Source organism: Xenopus laevis, chromosome 8S (assembly GCF_017654675.1).
Source record: "Xenopus laevis strain J_2021 chromosome 8S, Xenopus_laevis_v10.1, whole genome shotgun sequence".
Lineage (NCBI taxonomy): Eukaryota > Metazoa > Chordata > Amphibia > Anura > Pipidae > Xenopus > Xenopus laevis.
The window spans coordinates 5,456,261-5,474,119 of record NC_054386.1 but is presented as its reverse complement, the minus strand read 5'-3'; the positions used below and the strand labels follow the sequence as shown (position 1 = coordinate 5,474,119).

Here is a 17,859-nt window from a genome sequence, read left to right as displayed (position 1 = left end):
CAGTATAAGGGTGGTGGTAGATGGAGAGATCTCCTTCAATAATCACCTTAACCTTACTGACTTAGGTCAGACCTCTGCTTCTACCGCAGGATAAATCAAAGTTATAAGGGATCAACTTTTGTTTTGGTTGTAGACGGAGAGATCAGTCACCCAGCGACAGATCTTCTCTACTTCGGACGACTAATCTCCCTGAAATGCCTTCCCGCTAGTAAGAATACGAATCGCCACTGGGATGGCATAAGAAACACTTCGTATTTCCGAAATCTGCCAAACTTTCCTTGTGAGGCAATTTCGGGCAACTTCGGAAATCTGAATACTTTCTTATGCCATGCCGCCGGCAAGAATATGAATTTCGGGGAGGCATTTTGGGGAGATTAGTCGCCCGAAGTAGAGAAGATTTGTTGCTGGGCAGCTAATCTCTCCGTCTGCCACCACCCTAAAGCCACAATATTATAATCTGTAGGATATTACCATTGAATAGCCATGTCCATTTAAAAATGCAGGCCTAAGTGTTTTTAGAATATATATATATATATATTGCCAGGGTTTTAAAATGGAGACAGCAGAACTAGGGACTTCTGAATAGCAAATAAGCACCCCAAATTAGCATAACATTTTGGAGAATCACACCGTTTGTGGTGCAATTGTGTTTCTTGCTGCATTTGTATGGGAATGGCGTCACTTTCAGCAAGTCACTTGTGTGCAAAACGTTCTGTTAATTCCAGGGTTCATTTGCTCCCATTTGGCCCTGTAGTCTACAATACTCTACAATTCTTCAAAGATGGTTGCACTGGAGCTCACTGCAAGATGCTAAGCAATCACCTTTGTGAATAGTGTTATACTATGATCATTTTAGTATCCATTTTAGTTCTCTTCATGCGCACTTTTCTTCACTAATAAACCTTGCCAAAAAACACGAAAAAATTAAGGTGCTTGAAAATAGAGTTGCACTGAATCCTGCCTTTGGCAATTGAGCAAACCCGGAATCCTATCCAGAGGATTTGGCCAAATCATAAAACCTGAATACTTTTCCTGGGGTCCATAAACAGGTATTCTGCTGCAAGAAATGACATGGATGTGGATAATTAGGCATATGCGCTTAGTTGTAACAAGTTTTTAACAGACTCTCGGATTACGATTTGGTTCAGCCAAGCACTTCGATTCATCCAAATCTGAATCCTGCTGAAAAAGGCATGGATTGGCCCCATTCCCAAAATGGAATCCTGGATTCTGTGCATCCCTTCTTGAAAATTAATATTTATATCCAGACTTCAAAATGTTTCTTGTGATGAGAGCACAGTTGCACAATACTGGTGGAAAAATTTGCCTTGGCAACTTTTAAAGGAGAAGGAAAGGTTAAAACTAAGTAAGCCTTATCAGAAAGGTCCATCTAAATATACCAGTAAACCCCCTAGTAATGTTGCTCTGAGTCCCCTGTCAAAAGAAACACTGCATTTCTTTCCTTCTATTGTGTACTCATGGGCTTCTGTATCAGACTTCCTGCCTTCAGCTTAAACCTCATTGCCCTGGGCAAGAGCATGCTCAGTTTGCTCCTCTCCCCCCCCCTCCCTTCTCTACTGTAATCTGAGCCCAGAGGAGGGAGAGACTCAGACAGGAAGTGATGTCACACCACATTAATACTGCAGCTGCTATCCTAAACAAACAGAGAGTTTCTAGAGCTTTTTACTCAGGTATGGTAAAACATTCTACAGAATAAATATAGCATTCTAGCTTGCACTATTGCAGCTAATCTATTGGCAATAAAATGCCTCCGTAGCTTTTCTTCTCCTTTAATGATAAATATTTTTAGTTTATTTGGACAACAATCAGGTTAAACGGCATATGTAGAAATGGTAAATAATCTAGCCTGCCATAGTGCCATCAGGAGTATATAATATGATCTGTCTATAAAATCTGTTCCTTCTTGATTTAAGACTCCCTTCCACCCAACAGTGCCATCATAAAACATAACAGAGTATATGCGATATAACCATAAACCATATTCCTACCCTTCACTTTATACGTAATGAATTGCCACCCCAGACTTCTAGTTGTACATTTCGGATAGTTATTTGGTTCCCTCTGTGCTGGGTTTCAACTAGTCTTTCAACTGCACAGTAAGAGATACTATTAATATGCTATTCCAAGGTAAGATGTGTGAGCTTATTGATACAGACCTGACAGACGATCAATAGCCAAAGCATTCTGGGATTTCTGTTTTTCTTTTATCCCCATCCCTTACAAAGTTTTCTTGCTGCAGTGATCTGCCTTGGCTTGTTATGCAAGACACGAGTCTCTGATTCCATTAATAAAATTGAATTGGCTCAGAAGAGGCTGCTCAGATAGTTCCACTGCAGTGCAGGCTTTGTGCTGCAAGAATCTTTGATCACCGTACAGTATAAAACAGCACGTCCGGGAGCATTGGGACCAGTATGTTGTCACTGCTTACGCACGCCGAATCACCGATTTGGAAACAGGTCAATCCCATTCATAAGATGAGCAGAATGAAAAGGAATCCCATTCATTGAAGGAAAAATAGTTATTGACACATTATGCCATTCACAGTAAGCCACCGGGAAAACACTCAGATCATGTCCAAATATGGTTGGCGTCCTCTGTGCTGGAAATGATTTGGTTTTAACATTTTTGAACTTAAACTTGTAGGCCATCCAGTTAAAAAAAGGCATTTTGTAAACAATATGTTTTTAAAATGTAATAATTGTGGGTTCAGATGCACAAAGTAGAGTCATGAGGGGAATGAGGGGAGGATTTTCAGATGCGGGTAAAGATGTGGGTCTGCAGGTCGCGGGATGGGTTGTAGGTCTCATCTAAATTTCTTATCTTATGTACTATTGTCTATATTTGACTCCTTTTAGGGTAGGGGCACACGGCGCGATTTCGCCGCGATTCTGCGCTAAGCGAGTTGTCGCTGCGTTTTTTAAGCCGAAATAACTTTGCTAACTTTGGCGCTGGCGTCAATGCAAATCGCGGCGAAATCGCTGCGCTAATTCACACGCGGCGATTCGTTTTCTATTGTCGTCCGAAGTTGCCTCGCTGGGCGTTTCCGGGCGACAGTAGAAAAAGAATCGCCGCGTGTGAATTAGCGCAGCGATTTCGCCGCGATTTGCATTGACGCCAGCGCCAAAGTTAGCAAAGCTATTTCGGCTTAAAAAACACAGCGACAACTCGCCCAGCGCAGAATCGCGGCGAAATCGCGCCGTGTGCCCCTAGCCTTAAAGTTTTACAAAACTTGTTTCTGTCCCTGCCCACTTTTGATGATGTCACTTCCGGTTTGCAGCACCATCACTTCCTGTTTGATGTGGTCGGTGGGTTGCGGATTAGGCAGTTGCGGGTCCAGGTCGGGTAGCGGATCAAAGTGGGTAAATATGCGGGTTGCGATTCAGGCTGTGGGCTGCAGGTTGTGGGTTTGGGTCCGGGTCTTTGAAATTGGTTCTGCACAGGACTCAATCACAAAGGTTCTCACAGTTCAGCTCTCGAAGTTGTGCTGGCCAGAAGCAAAATCTTAATGGGAAACCCCAAAATTAAATTTTTTTTCAAATATATATTGAAGCTGTTTATCAGCCCAGAACTTTACAGGAACTCCCTGGTATTTTAACAATGGCCAAAGGGTATTGGCTTTTAAATTCCTGCATTAGGCGTTGATGAACACCTTTATTTAAATTCCTGAACAATTGCACATGTTAATTGCCAATGGCCACACAAGACACATACACTAGGTCATCACAAATGCCAGGCTCATTAAAATGGAATTTGGTGAACATGTAAATATTCATGTCCATATCAACACACAGCTGTCCCCTCATAAAGGCTACAACACACAAGCACAATGCAGAAGGGGTTCTTACATATAAGAGGACTTTCTGCTGGGGGCTCTTTAATGTATTTATGTTTATCCAAGTAGAATAACAAGTGGTAACTGTAACTGAATTATTTGGTCACACATGGGTAATTTACTGTTAGGTAGGCATTGGGCGCAGGATCAAGTCTGCAAGGGAGAAGGCCAAAAGGGCAGGGCTGGACTGCACCTCCTGACACTGCTCTGTGCACCTTCAGTCTGACTTTTAGTTATCTAAGGGGTGCACTTTTGCTCCCCTTTAGTGCTTTTGCACTTCTGCCCAGGGGAATAGTAAATGACCAAGGGGGTTATTTATAGGGATGCACCGAATCCACTATTTTCGAATCGGCCGAACCACCAAATACCGAACCCTAATCCTAATTTACATATGCAAATTAGGGGTGGGAAGGGGGAAAAAATTACTTCCTTGTTTTGTGACAAAAAATCACGTGACTTCCCTCCCTGCCCCTAATTTGCATATGCAAATTAGGATTCAGTTCGCCCCGGGCAAAAGGATTCGGCTAATTACGAATCCTGCTGAAAAAGGCCGAATCCTGAACCAAATCCTGGATTCGGTGCACCCCTAGTTATTTATCAAAGTCCGAATTTATCTCAGTATTTTCTGAAATAAACTCCAACCAAATCCGCACTGGTTTTTTTCGGTTTATTTATTAATACACTTTCCAGAAAATTTTGTTTGCGGGAAAAAAATCATAAAAATTTACATTTTACAAATTTTTTGTAATTTCCACCCGAAAACTCAGATCTTTTTCAAATTTTTGCCCGAAAACTTCGGATTATTGCATGAAACCCAGCGCAGACCAAAAAATCTTTGGGACTTCTCCCATTGACTTATATACAACCTCGGCAGGTCTGAGATGCTGGATTTTAGATTCTGACTTTTTCCATCCTTGGGGTATAATAAATTCCGGAAAAATTGTGATTTTTTATTCCCACTAAAAATTCCGTTTTTTATACTAAAGAAACACTAATGTTTGAAGTTTTTTGGCAAATGCAGTAGATTGGTGTGACCAGTACTTCTTGGATGCCCAGTTTATTCTCCTATATGTAAGACGATGATTCTATTGATTTGCAGGTGATACTGAACATCCAAATTCTTAGTTGCAGGTTGTTATACTACACTCTCATGGGGGGATCTGAAGCACTCCAAAATGCCAACTGCAATACCTACATATTGCACCATTTCCTATGGAGTAGCCATTAATGGCAGTTTTATCAGCTGCATTTACTATTTACTGAATATCAGGTGGGATGCAGATTCATTTCTATGACTTCCAACCTGCAATACAGCCATGTATACCTTTGAGTTGTTTTCTCGTAAGATAATTGTTTGTTTTTTTAAATATATTTTTATTTGATTTTACATAAACAAGAAAAATTAATATGACAGCATAAATTAGATAATTGTTTTAATAGAACGTGTAAGCCTGGTAATTGATCCTACTACATGGACAAGGTTTGATGGCTTTGGTTCACATCAATGCAGTAAAACTAATAATAAAGTATATTTAGTTAATAGAGAGCAACATAATAAAGAGGAACTCAAAATATAATTGAACAACACAATAGTCAAAACCATCTAAAAAAATTATAAGATTTCCATTTCAGAATGGAGCAAAGATGTATTCAGGAGCTTGTCAACTATTTATCTAGCCATAAGAACCAAAAACAAGAAATCATATTTAGCGGGTAACTATGCAACAGGAAATGACCCAAGGGAAGTACAGTATGTAATGAGTAATGTAATAAAAGTCACAGTTTGCACCAGGTCTAATTACCCATAGCAACCAATCAAATATTTTCTTTCAAACAGGCGACTAGCAAATGCCATCTGATGATTTCTTGCTGTGCATCACTAGACCTGGTGCAAACATTGACAATTCCATTACCCTATAAATATTATTGTATAAAGTATTACAATACAATACAATACAATATTTGCTCTTTCGTTTCTAGTGATATTACAGGGTACATTTGCCCTTTCAGGTAGTTACATGACCTAAGGACAAGCCACAGCTTGGAACCATTATTGATAATACTAAATTAACCATCCTCCCATCCCATGATACAGATCGAACTGGAAGATGCTGAGTTCAGAGATTACAGGAGTGAATGAGCCATTTCGGATATCGTTGGATTACACGCATTGTGACCGGGCAGCAGATTATTTTATAGTCCTGGAGTCGCTAACCCTGAAACACTGTTCTGCTGCGGGTAAGTTTCCAAACTCAAGGGGTCTGTTCAGTCCTCTTTCTGAGATGTGCAAAACACAATTTTGTGTAAATAGAATTTCTGTATATCATTTTTCCGAGGGCAATACATTATGAGCTGTATAAACATTTAATTGACACTTTATGCCACGTTTGCTTCTTGTAGCAGCTGCTCTGACTGCGGTGCTGTGGATTAGTGATGGGCGAATTTGTCTCATTTCGTTAAACAATTTCGAAAATGAGACAAAATATTCGAAAAATATTTGTGAAACACATTGAAGTCAATGGGCGTCAAAATTATTTTGTGATGCATCAATTTTGACGCCTGCCACAATTTTTATACGCGTGCCTATTTTGTCTAAATGCATTAAAGTCAATGAGCGTCCAAATAATTTTGACACGCGACAATCTTTTATATGCGTGATTATTCTGACGCATGCCGTACTTTTTGCCAGAAAATTTTTGCGGTAGTTTCTTGAAATTCGCCGCAAATTCGCGCCTGGCAAATTTATTCCCCCATCACTACTATTGATCTATTGATCTATCTATTGAATTGCTATTTTTTTTCCACGAATCTTGAAAAAATTTTGGCTCTTAAAAACTTCTTAAATGAAGAAACCACAAAAACCTTTAATACCAAACTTTGCAAAGTAAAAGTAGTCGAGGTCCTATAGAAGTCAGTATACAAGTAAATTCGGACTTTTGGAAGTTTGGGATTATTTTTCCACTAGGCATTGTCAGAAAAACTCGAATATTTAGAGGTTTTTGACGGTTTTTTTATTTTTTAGTTGTTCGTACTTTTTATTTTCAGATCTTTGAATAAATGAAAATCGTGGTTTTAGCGTTTGTGAGTTTAGTCGTGGTTTGAAATACCTCTAAATCCACTAAAATGTTATCCTTAATAAATAAGCCTTTGTTAGTTAAAAGACATGTGGAACCTACACTATAGCAAATATTGTATCAGTGGGAAAATGCTGTAAAAAAAGGGAATGCAGAATAGTGCAAAACAGGATAATATAAAAGTGTAGCAAGAGGGGACTAATAATGTGTCTTCCGAGATTATTCTAATGATGTGAGAATCTTGGATTCAATGCATCCCTAATAAAAATAGACACAAATTGTGGAATAAGGTAAGAAAAGATATTCACAGTTGTCTCTGTTGAGGGTGCAGCATGCATAGTGCAATTTTGGGACGCCATGTTTTTCTACCAACCATGCAGCATTTTATCCTAGAACTCAGCGATTGCATCCAAACATCAATACAAATGCAAACGCAGAAAAAAAAAATCTGTACAAAGCCTGATCACTTTCATATCAAGGACATAAATCTGAAAACAGTTATAGCAAGTACATTAATATAATTACGTCTGTTCAGAAAGAAACTTCTCCAATATGCATCCATATGGTCACATATCCAATGTGACCATATTGATGCATGAAGATCAAGTTTATCCTCCATGAGAGCTGATAAATAATGCATAAATGTAAGTCTATTGACAACATGTACTAAAGAGAGGGAAGGGGCCAACCAGTAGAGGGCTATAAGCCAACGTTTAGCAGCTCATATCTGAGAAACCAATTTACGTAAATGTGAGTAGGGCAGTGATAAAAGTGCTGTTTCCATAGATGGTTCAATGGTCACCCCTATTATCTTAGAAGCCATATGATATACCTCAGTCCATAATGTTGACACAATGAGGCAATGCCACCATGTATGGAGATAGTCTCCCCCAGTTGTGCATCCCCTAAAACATGTAGGAGGAAAGGTTGGATTAATAGCGTGCTTGCGATTAGGCGTAAAATACCAATGAAATAACACTTTTTAAGCAGTTTCTTTGACTCCGACATTGGGGGAACGTTTTCTAATAGAGTTCCATATTTTAGACCAAGTCTCCAATGAAATTGGGGATCCTAAATCAGTTTCCCAGGCTGTCAGAAGGAGCCCCTATAAGCTAAATAAATAAAGCAGTGAAATTACAATCATGGTTCCGAGTGGATTCCTACAGCAATATTCATACACTGAACCTTCCAATTTAGCTCGATAGTGAGCCTGGGAATCATGAAAGTGGGCGAGTTGATTGTACCGAAACTGTTCATCCAAATACAATTTTAACTTTGAATCATTCCTTTTTATTTCAGGCTACCAAGACAGTGATGTGCCTACATGTATAGAGGAGACTTCATTCTTTTGTGACAATGGAGACTGTATGAGTCATGTCAAACTTTGTGACTTTAACTGGGATTGCCCCACGGGTGAAGATGAAGGTGCTCTATGTGGTGAGTTGTCCACCATAGGTCCTACTAAGTAGATTTTTTAAAATAGATATCACCTGATCCTGACGATGTATGTACTATTTCTCACTAGAACCAAGATCATCAGACGGCTATTGTATTCAGTGTTGTGCCCTCTTATGATAATAATTTTATAGATCCTTAATATTTTACAGATTAATTGACTAACCTTGTGCAAAGGAAGGGCAGCGGTGTAAACGGTTGGGTTTTTTCTACAGTTGTCCCCATAATTCCTACATAATTACAATGTTACAGCAACTGAGGCAGATTTTGAGATACTGTAGGTGCCAGAAGTATTAATATGTACTTGGTTTATAGTACTGTGCACATTTTGTGCATCTGCTGATTATGGGACTAGACATGGATGTCCACTTACATGCTCTTCAATTGCATTATGGTTTAATAGTAATAAAAAAAACAGAAGGTGCACTGGCACTTCGCATAATGTGTGCTTGATGGTTTACAACTGTTCAAAATTTGTGTGGCACATTATGAGACCCAATAGGCTCTAGTTGCAGGTAGATAGACACAGACACAAGTCCTTCACATATGGCATATTAAAGGGGTTGTTCACCTTTGAGATAACTTATAGTATGATGTAGAGGTAATCTGCAATTGGTTTTCATTTTTTATTATTTGTGGAGTTATTTAGCTTTTTATTCAGCAGCTCTCCAATTTGCCTTTTGAGCAATCTGGTAGCTAGGGTCTAAATTACACTAGCAACCATGCACTGGTTTGAACAAGAGACTGGAATATGAATAGGAGAGAGTCTGATTAGAAAGATGAGTAATATAAAGTAGCAATAACAGTTAGGGATGCACTGAACCCCCAAATACTTCGCAAAATATTTGGCCGAATACCGAACCAAATCTGGGCAGGTGCGAGTCGGGAAAAGCCCAACCCACACATCACTACTATAAAACTATAATAATAAATAATGAAAACCAATTAAAAGTTGCTTAGAATTTGCCATACTATAGTTGAACCACCCTTTTAATGGGCATTTTTTCATATAACCTGGCTTTCCACTATACGTCTATTGTAAAAAAGTAGCAGTAATTTAAGAGCAGTGGGGTTGTGGGGCCATGGCAGCAAAAACCCCCCACCCTCATTTGTCCTTTCTAATGATCACCTAAATATACTTGTTTTGGTCTTATTAGGTGACTCCGGGGGGAACTCCTGCCATGAGGCAATCTGAGAATTGAACATGGTACAGATTCGCCCCAGTGACTCTCAGTTGAAAACATAAAGTGCCGCGCTTATGTTGTATAAATGGTTCCTACGTTTTAGACAGTATATAGAAGATTAGACAGTATATAGAAGATTAGACAGTATATTGAAGATTAGACAGTATATTGAAGATTAGACAGTATATTGAAGATTAGACAGTATATTGAAGATTAGACATTATATTGAAGATTAGACAGTATATAGAAGATTAGACAGTATACTGAAGATTAGACAGTATATTGAAGATTAGACAGTATATTGAAGATTAGACAGTATATAGAAGATTAGACAGTATATTGAAGATTAGACAGTATATTGAAGATTAGACAGTATATAGAAGATTAGACAGTATATAGAAGATTAGACATTATATTGAAGATTAGACAGTATATATAAGATTAGACAGTATATAGAAGATTAGACAGTATATAGAAGATTAGACAGTATATTGAAGATTAGACAGTTTATTGAAGATTAGACAGTATATAGAAGATTAGACAGTATATTGAAGATTAGACAGTATATTGAAGATTAGACAGTATATTGAAGATTAGACAGTATATAGAAGATTAGACAGTATATAGAAGATTAGACAGTATATAGAAGATTAGACAGTTTATTGAAGATTAGACAGTATATTGAAGATTAGACAGTATATAGAAGATTAGACAGTATATTGAAGATTAGACAGTATATAGAAGATTAGACAGTATATTGAAGATTAGACAGTATATAGAAGATTAGACAGTATATAGAAGATTAGACAGTATATTGAAGATTAGACAGTATATAGAAGATTAGACAGTATATAGAAGATTAGACAGTATATAGAAGATTAGACAGTATATTGAAGATTAGACAGTATATAGAAGATTAGACAGTATATAGAAGATTAGACAGTATATTGAAGATTAGACAGTATATAGAAGATTAGACAGTATATTGAAGATTAGACAGTATATAGAAGATTAGACAGTATATAGAAGATTAGACAGTATATAGAAGATTAGACAGTATATAGAAGCTTAGACAGTATATTGAAGATTAGACAGTATATAGAAGATTAGACAGTATATAGAAGATTAGACAGTATATAGAAGCTTAGACAGTATATTGAAGATTAGACAGTATATAGAAGATTATTTACAGTTTGTGCCATCAACCCAAGATCCCATGAGTTCATTATAATATCATGTATTGCATTAGAAATATATAACTTTGTAATGAACTTTCCTTATACAATAGAAATCATCCTTCCTCCTGGAAGCTACTGTTCCTTTGAAGATGGAACTTGCGGTTGGACTTCATACGAAGGAAGTGATGCCCGGTGGCTATTCACTGACTCTGCACAAATGGAAGACACATCCCCCACTGACCTCAAGTTTGTGAAAGGTGACTGATTTCGGGAAAAATTTAGAGAAAAAATACTTAGAGAAAAAAAAGCATATAAAGAGAAAGGTTTGAAAGATTTTTCTCCCTATTAAATAAAAACATAATGGGGATATTAAAACTCTTACACCAAGGGGCATATTTATTATGACGTGTAAAAAACGGCTTGTTAATATACCACACATTGCCAGGCTTCACCGTGTAAAAACAAAGTAAAATTTTGGTGTTTTTTTCTTGGAGTGACTTCCCCTGAAAGCAATATAAAATAACAGCGTCAAATCTGGTGTTCTCGTGGTGTTAAATTACACACACATTGATAAACTTGCCATTTATTTTACACAACTTTTTACACCTTTTTTTGGAGAATTTCGTTTTACATTAAGGGGCAGATTTATCAAGGGTCTATGAAAAAATATCGAAGTTTTTTTTTGAGTGAATAGGCCTTTTTCGCTCGAATTCGAATCATACAGTAAATGATAAATTTCGATATTTAAATTTTCAAATTCAAATCGAATTTGGACTATTCCCTACACGAAGTACACAAAAATTAGCTTGAAATTTAAATTTTCTAAATTTGAATTTTCACGTCAACCCTTGATAAATCTGCCCCTAAATCTGCTCCCAATAGCCCCTTCTGGTCTGCTTCATCTGAAACATTTCTGTATCAACCTGAATATTGAATTTAAAACAAGCCAGGTAATTACCGAGCTGCATATACAAATTTGAGAAACATTAAAGGGGTTGTTCACCTTCCAACACTTTTTATCAGTTTAGTTAGTTTCAGGCAGATCACCAGAAATAATTACTTTTTCCAATTACTTTCTATTTTCTGTGTCTGACCGTTCTTCTGATATTGAAATGTAAGTTTAAATTTTTCATATTTCTAAAGCATCTCTGGGAGGGGGGGGGTCGTCGACCCTGTAAACTGTTCTAAATCGATACTTTTAGTTGATACATTTGTTATCTATCTGTGGATGGGCCAATGGGATAAGTTAATGAACTTTATTATATATTTAATTGTTTACTAATTTGTATTTCCTTTGTCACAGGGCATTTTCTGTATCTGTCTGTTCAGAGTAAATATAGTGATGGTAACGCAACTACTTACAGTGCCATGATTCCTGTAGTGGTCCCTGAAAACGACTGCCAGGTAAGTCACCGTTATGGGGTTTATTCGCCCCCATATATATTTGGCTTGTTCCATGTGAGCTAAATAATAGGAACAACATTTATAACTACTCATAATTACAAACACCTGTACTGTTATTTTTATCAGCGCTGTGTCATTCTATTCTCATTTAATTAAATGTTAACTATCATTAGTACCAGGTTGTGGGATAATTAAGACTTTTCCATGATTAAAACACCAATGCAGCAAAAATCCCAGAACACGTGCATATTGAGATTCTTGGAATGTGTCATGAATAACAAATGTAATCAGTCAAGTAGTTTTCTCTTACTAACACTTGCCTGGTATTAACACCCACCTGTTGTTTCCTCTACTCTAAGCTTCGTTTCAAGTTCCTCATATCTGGGATCTACAATGGCTCCCTTGGAATCTATGGCCTGGAGGAGGAGAAAGAATTTGAGAGTTCAGTGAAACTCTGGGTAAAGGAAGGGCCATTGGGTGACTTTTGGAATTCAGGAACACTACAGATTCCCCAGTTTCAAAACAGGTAATCTAAATGGATGTGGGGATTTTTATACATATATTTTATCTTTAATACATGCACAAACCTCATTGTGTAAGTTTCTGTGTATATATTATTTAAAATGATTGTTTATGTGTATATATATATATATATATATAATGTGTGTGTGTAGATAAATAAATTAGGGATGCACAAAATCCAGGATTCTGTTCGCGATTCAGCCAGGATTCGGCCTTTTTCAGCAGGATTTGGCCGAATCTGCCCGGCTGAACCGAATCCTAATTTGCATATGCAAATTAGGGGCGGAGAGGGCAATCACGTGACTTTTTGTCACAAAACAAGGAAGTAAAAAATGTTTTCCCCTTCCCACCCCTAATTTGCATATGCAAATTAGGATTCAGATTCGGTTCGGTATTCGGCCGAATCTTTCGCAAATGATTTGGGGGTTCGGACGAATCCAAAATAGTGGATTCGGTGCATCCCTAAAATAAATAGATAATACATAAATAGATAGACAACACTTTGGAAAAACAAATGTTGTTGTTGTATATAGGTGGCCATACACAGGCAGATTAAAGACCAATTTGGCAATTTATCTGCCTGCGTATGGGGGCTTCCTACGGGTCTCCCTGATCATTATCACGCTAAGAATAGGCCTGATGTCGATCAGACAGGTATTTTCCTGTGATTGAGGAACGCATCGGCTAGTTGATATGGTCCTGTGCCATTTCCTTAGTATAATCCAATTGTTTAGCCCTTGGACCAAACGTTTGGATTAACCCAATATCGACCTGCCATTGGTGGCCATATCAGGGAAAGATCCACTCATTTGGCGACCTCACCAAACGAGCGGATCTTATCATGTACAGGCACCTTCAGATGACTATAAAAAAATACCTTTTCTTGTATATGTTTTTTTTTAAGACCTGTATGCATGCAAGTATATATTTATTTTCAAAGCTCTGTGTAGTAGAACAAGTAGAGCATTAATTCTTTGTGCAGTGTAAAAAACAAGTTTATAATTGGTACATTATAGAAATTAGGAGAAAATAAAAGCATTTATTAAAAAATCATACTGCAGAATTATTTACTTCCAGTACTATGTAGTTAGATCCCCTTGATCCAAAGAGCAATATGCTTCTTCCATGGTAATGGTAGTCTTTTCCAGCCACTGGATATTAGGAGGGTGGATGTAGACCAGAGGTCCCGAAACTTTTTTATCCATGAGCCACATTCAAATGTAAAGAGAGTCGGGGAGCAACACAAGCATGAAAAAGTTCCTGGGGGTGCCATATAAGAGCTGTAATTGGCTAGCCCCTATGTAGACTATCAGCCTACAGGAGGCTCTATTTGGCAGTACACCTGGTTTTTATACAACCTAAACTTGCCTCCAAGCCTGAAATTGAAAAAGAAGCACCTGCTTTGAGGCCACTGGGAGCAACATCCAAGGATTTGGGGAGCAACATGTTGCTTGAGAGCCATTGGTTGGGGATCACTGCTGTAGACTGTGGGGTTATAGTCAGCCATATTATATATCAATTGCAATATATATCAGTGAGTGCCAACACCCTATGAGATAGACCCAGATATTGCACACAGGATAACTCCATTAGAATTATAAGATTAGCCATTTAACCAACATTAGATCTAAATGACTTTTTACTGTTTTCTCACAGATTTCGCTTACTTGTAGTGGCAGTTTGGGGCTGGAACACCCACGCACACATCGCTTTAGATAATGTCACCTTTTCAGCGGATTGCTTTCATGCAGGTAAAGCCATTGGGAACACATTGGTTTCTGCTAAGGGAGTCATTTGCTTTGGGTCATGTATCTAGAATACAAAGCATATTTTACTGTATTCATTTAAATGCAGAGAGTCGCAATTTTCCTGAAGGCAACATATATGATAAGAATCTTAAAAGCAATATTGTTCATTGTGGGCCTATATGTGTTAATATACAGTATGAATCTGAAATGTCATTGTAATTGTCATGTACTGCAACCCAAAGCCAGAGTTTGCATATGGGCGGATAATAGAAAACAGGCTAGGGTTAGACAAGACAAGCCAGGGTCAAAACCAGTAATTCAACCACAAGAAAGGAAGGTAAAACAAAGAAGGTGAACCTGCCCAACCTGTGGAAAACTTACACATCACTACTGCACATATCTCATGTCTTTAAAGGAGAATTCAACCCTAAAGGAGAATTCAACCCTAAAGTTAAAAAACCCTACCCCCCACCCAACATAGACCCCCCCTCCTCCACCCAGCCTAAGTGTTACCCCGGGGAAATGCCCCTAACATTCTACTTACCCCTTGGTGCAGATTCAGGCATCGGAGTTCACGGGCGCCATCTTCAGCCGCTTCGGTAATATTCGGAATGAGACCGGCGTGGTGGCGCATGCGCAATTGGAGCAATTTTCTGTTTTGCAACAACTGCACATGAGCCGAAACTCATAAAAATTGCAGAAGTGTCGGTCTCATTCTGAAGATTACCGAAAGAGCTGAAGATGGCGCCCGTGAACTCAGATGCCTGAATCTGCACCGAGGGGTAAGTACAACGTTAGGGGCATTTGCATTTGGGTAACACTTAAGGTGGCCATAGACACACATATCCTATCGTACGAATCGAGGATTCGTACGATTTTCGGATCGTGTGTGGCGTGTGTTGACATCTTTTGTCCGGCGGAGATCCGTCGTTTGGTCAGGTTAGATTTTGACCCGACCGATCCCGCCAGAGCCCATGGCACATCGTAATAGGATCGTTTGGCCATACGGCCGAACAATCAGATTACCCACGATATAGCCATGCCTGTTAATGGCATATCGGGGAAAGATCTGCTTGCGATGTTGCCAAACGAGCAGATCTTTGCGTCTATGGCCACCATTAGGCTAGGGGGACGATGGAGGCGGGTCAATGTAGGGTAGGGGGTAGGGGTTTTTTAACTTTTGGGTATGGTTCTCCTTTAAAGAGGAGTTAGCTAGCCCACCTTTGGCCATCAAAAATACTATTGTGTACTGAAAAAAACATTAAGAATATATACAAATTATGGTGGAATGTAATAAAAGTTGGTAACAGAAAAAATATTCGTTATGCGTTTGTGTGAACAAATTTTCCTTTATGCGACTTTAATATAGCTTTAATACAGTGGAAGTTTTTCGAATTTTATCGTTTATGCCAGTGCGCAGCGAATGTAATAAAACTTCATACTGAAAAACTTATGTTCACTCCAGAAGATTACGACACAAAACGAAAATTTGCAATGCGCAATTAAAATTTGCAATAACAGTTTAAGGAAGCGTATTACATTGCAAAATGCAAATTATTTTATTCTTATTTGTACAAATTGTTTCTCTCTTCGTGACTTTTTTTACATTCCCCCATAAGTATATCAGCGGTAATGTATTGCTCTGCTGGTTAAAGTTCCACAGCAAAAGCAGTAAAAACCATAAAAAAAGCCTTTAACCCCATATCTCTCATTGCTTTATACTTTGTATGTTGTGCCAGGAAGAATAGAAATTGGATATGAAAATCGTGGTTCAATGGATGACTTTGAAGACACAGTGACGCCTCTGTCTGAGCCCTTCTACACAGGTTTGGGACCCCATTTTCATACCTGGATATTACAAGATAATAGTAGGATTGTTTCGTAATAACAGATATTTTTTTCAATATTTACTTACATATACTGATACTAAACAATATTAAAAACTTGTGCTTTACTCTTGATAACCTTGACAAGTTACTTAAAGTGGCAGCATATGCCTTTGTGCAATGAATAGGGCTTGCACTGAACATACCTTTTGCCTATTGTTTTATTCACAAAAATCTATGGTTTTGCTATTTCTTGAGCTAAACAGGGACATTTAACCTACTTCATGTTTACTCCTTGAGAGTTATAGATAAATGGAGGGCACTCTAATTTAATCCACACCATTTAATTAGAATGAGGAGCATAAAGCCTCAAAATACCCCCAAAAAGAAATCTCTTTAAAGAAAATTCATTGATACTACAACCAGCACACGTTATACAAATAATGTACATCAACAATAATCAAGACAAAGTTAATAGATAAATACATACCACCCAACTGTAACCGGGAAGCACAGACTATACAAGGAAGCGGACACCCTTGTAACAGAATGAGAATTGCCCTGACATTTCCGCGTAAAGCCTTTATCAAGGGGAATTCCCTGCATACTACACTACTCCTAACAAAACAGTCACAACAAAGGGTTTAGGGAGAGGTTTGTTGCATGGACTAAACTAGGAATGCACTGAATCCACGATTCGGTTCAGGATTCGGCCTTTTTCAGCAGGATTCGGATTGGCTGAATTCCTCAGTCCGGCCGAACCGAATCCGAATTTGCATATGCATGCATGCCTAGACTAAACATAGAGTAGCTTCAATACTCCTGTTTGCTATCTTTGCTTCAGACACCAAAATGCATGTTTCCATAGAAAAACTATTGTGTGTTTTTAATGGTTTAATAGTCTTCTTTAGATTTACAGAGATCCCCCCCCCCACCCTTCACTATTACCCAAAAACCTCCAAAGCCCAAGGCTAGGCGGCATGCCAACCCTTAATCTGTGCCGCCCTAGGCCCGTGCCTTTGTGGCTTTCCCACAAGTCCAGGCCTGTCTGTGTTGCAAAATGCAGTGAAGTTCAATAATGCTGGGAGCCAATTTTATTTAAATAAATATAACATTTATAAGAAATAAAAAATATGCAGTATACTGTATGCATCATCTTTGACCCTTTAATTTGATGTTTTTAGCTTTCTATATGATCATAATTAAATAAATTAACGTTGGTATCATGATGCCAAACATTGTATCTGTCTAGCCTATTCATCGTGGTGCTTTTTCCTTTAAATCCAGAAGAAAATTCAGAACTCGAACTCCAATTTACTACGTGCGGTGCCAGCGGACCCCATGGACCGACTCAGACCCAATGTGACAATGCTTACCGCAACAGTAACATATCTGTAGTCGTGTGCAAGGATGGTCCACTTAGGGGTCTACAGATGTGGAAGGTCCCATTCACCAGCACATACCAGTGAGCAAACCTGTCAAGTATCATTTTATGCCATAAATGAGCCATTTTTCATATATGCAGTTATTGCCTGATACTAAATTGGTTGGCTGCATTACAGGCGAGATGGTTATTTTTCCTTTTTCTCTTAAAAAAAGTTCACCAGAACAAGAT

General features: G+C 38.2%; 1 protein-coding gene across 1 annotated transcript in view; it reads left to right on the top strand.

Annotated features, from left to right (window-relative positions):
* Positions 1 to 17,859, top strand: part of LOC108699739 (leukocyte tyrosine kinase receptor) — a 103,787-nt gene that overhangs the window by 52,243 nt on the left and 33,685 nt on the right. The window contains exons 6-13 of the mRNA XM_018232257.2: positions 5,949 to 6,091; positions 8,227 to 8,364; positions 10,855 to 11,001; positions 12,048 to 12,148; positions 12,508 to 12,674; positions 14,327 to 14,421; positions 16,158 to 16,244; positions 17,532 to 17,709. Of these exons, the coding sequence (XP_018087746.1) occupies positions 5,949 to 6,091; positions 8,227 to 8,364; positions 10,855 to 11,001; positions 12,048 to 12,148; positions 12,508 to 12,674; positions 14,327 to 14,421; positions 16,158 to 16,244; positions 17,532 to 17,709 (1,056 nt within the window). The remainder of the gene's footprint in view (positions 1 to 5,948; positions 6,092 to 8,226; positions 8,365 to 10,854; positions 11,002 to 12,047; positions 12,149 to 12,507; positions 12,675 to 14,326; positions 14,422 to 16,157; positions 16,245 to 17,531; positions 17,710 to 17,859) is intronic.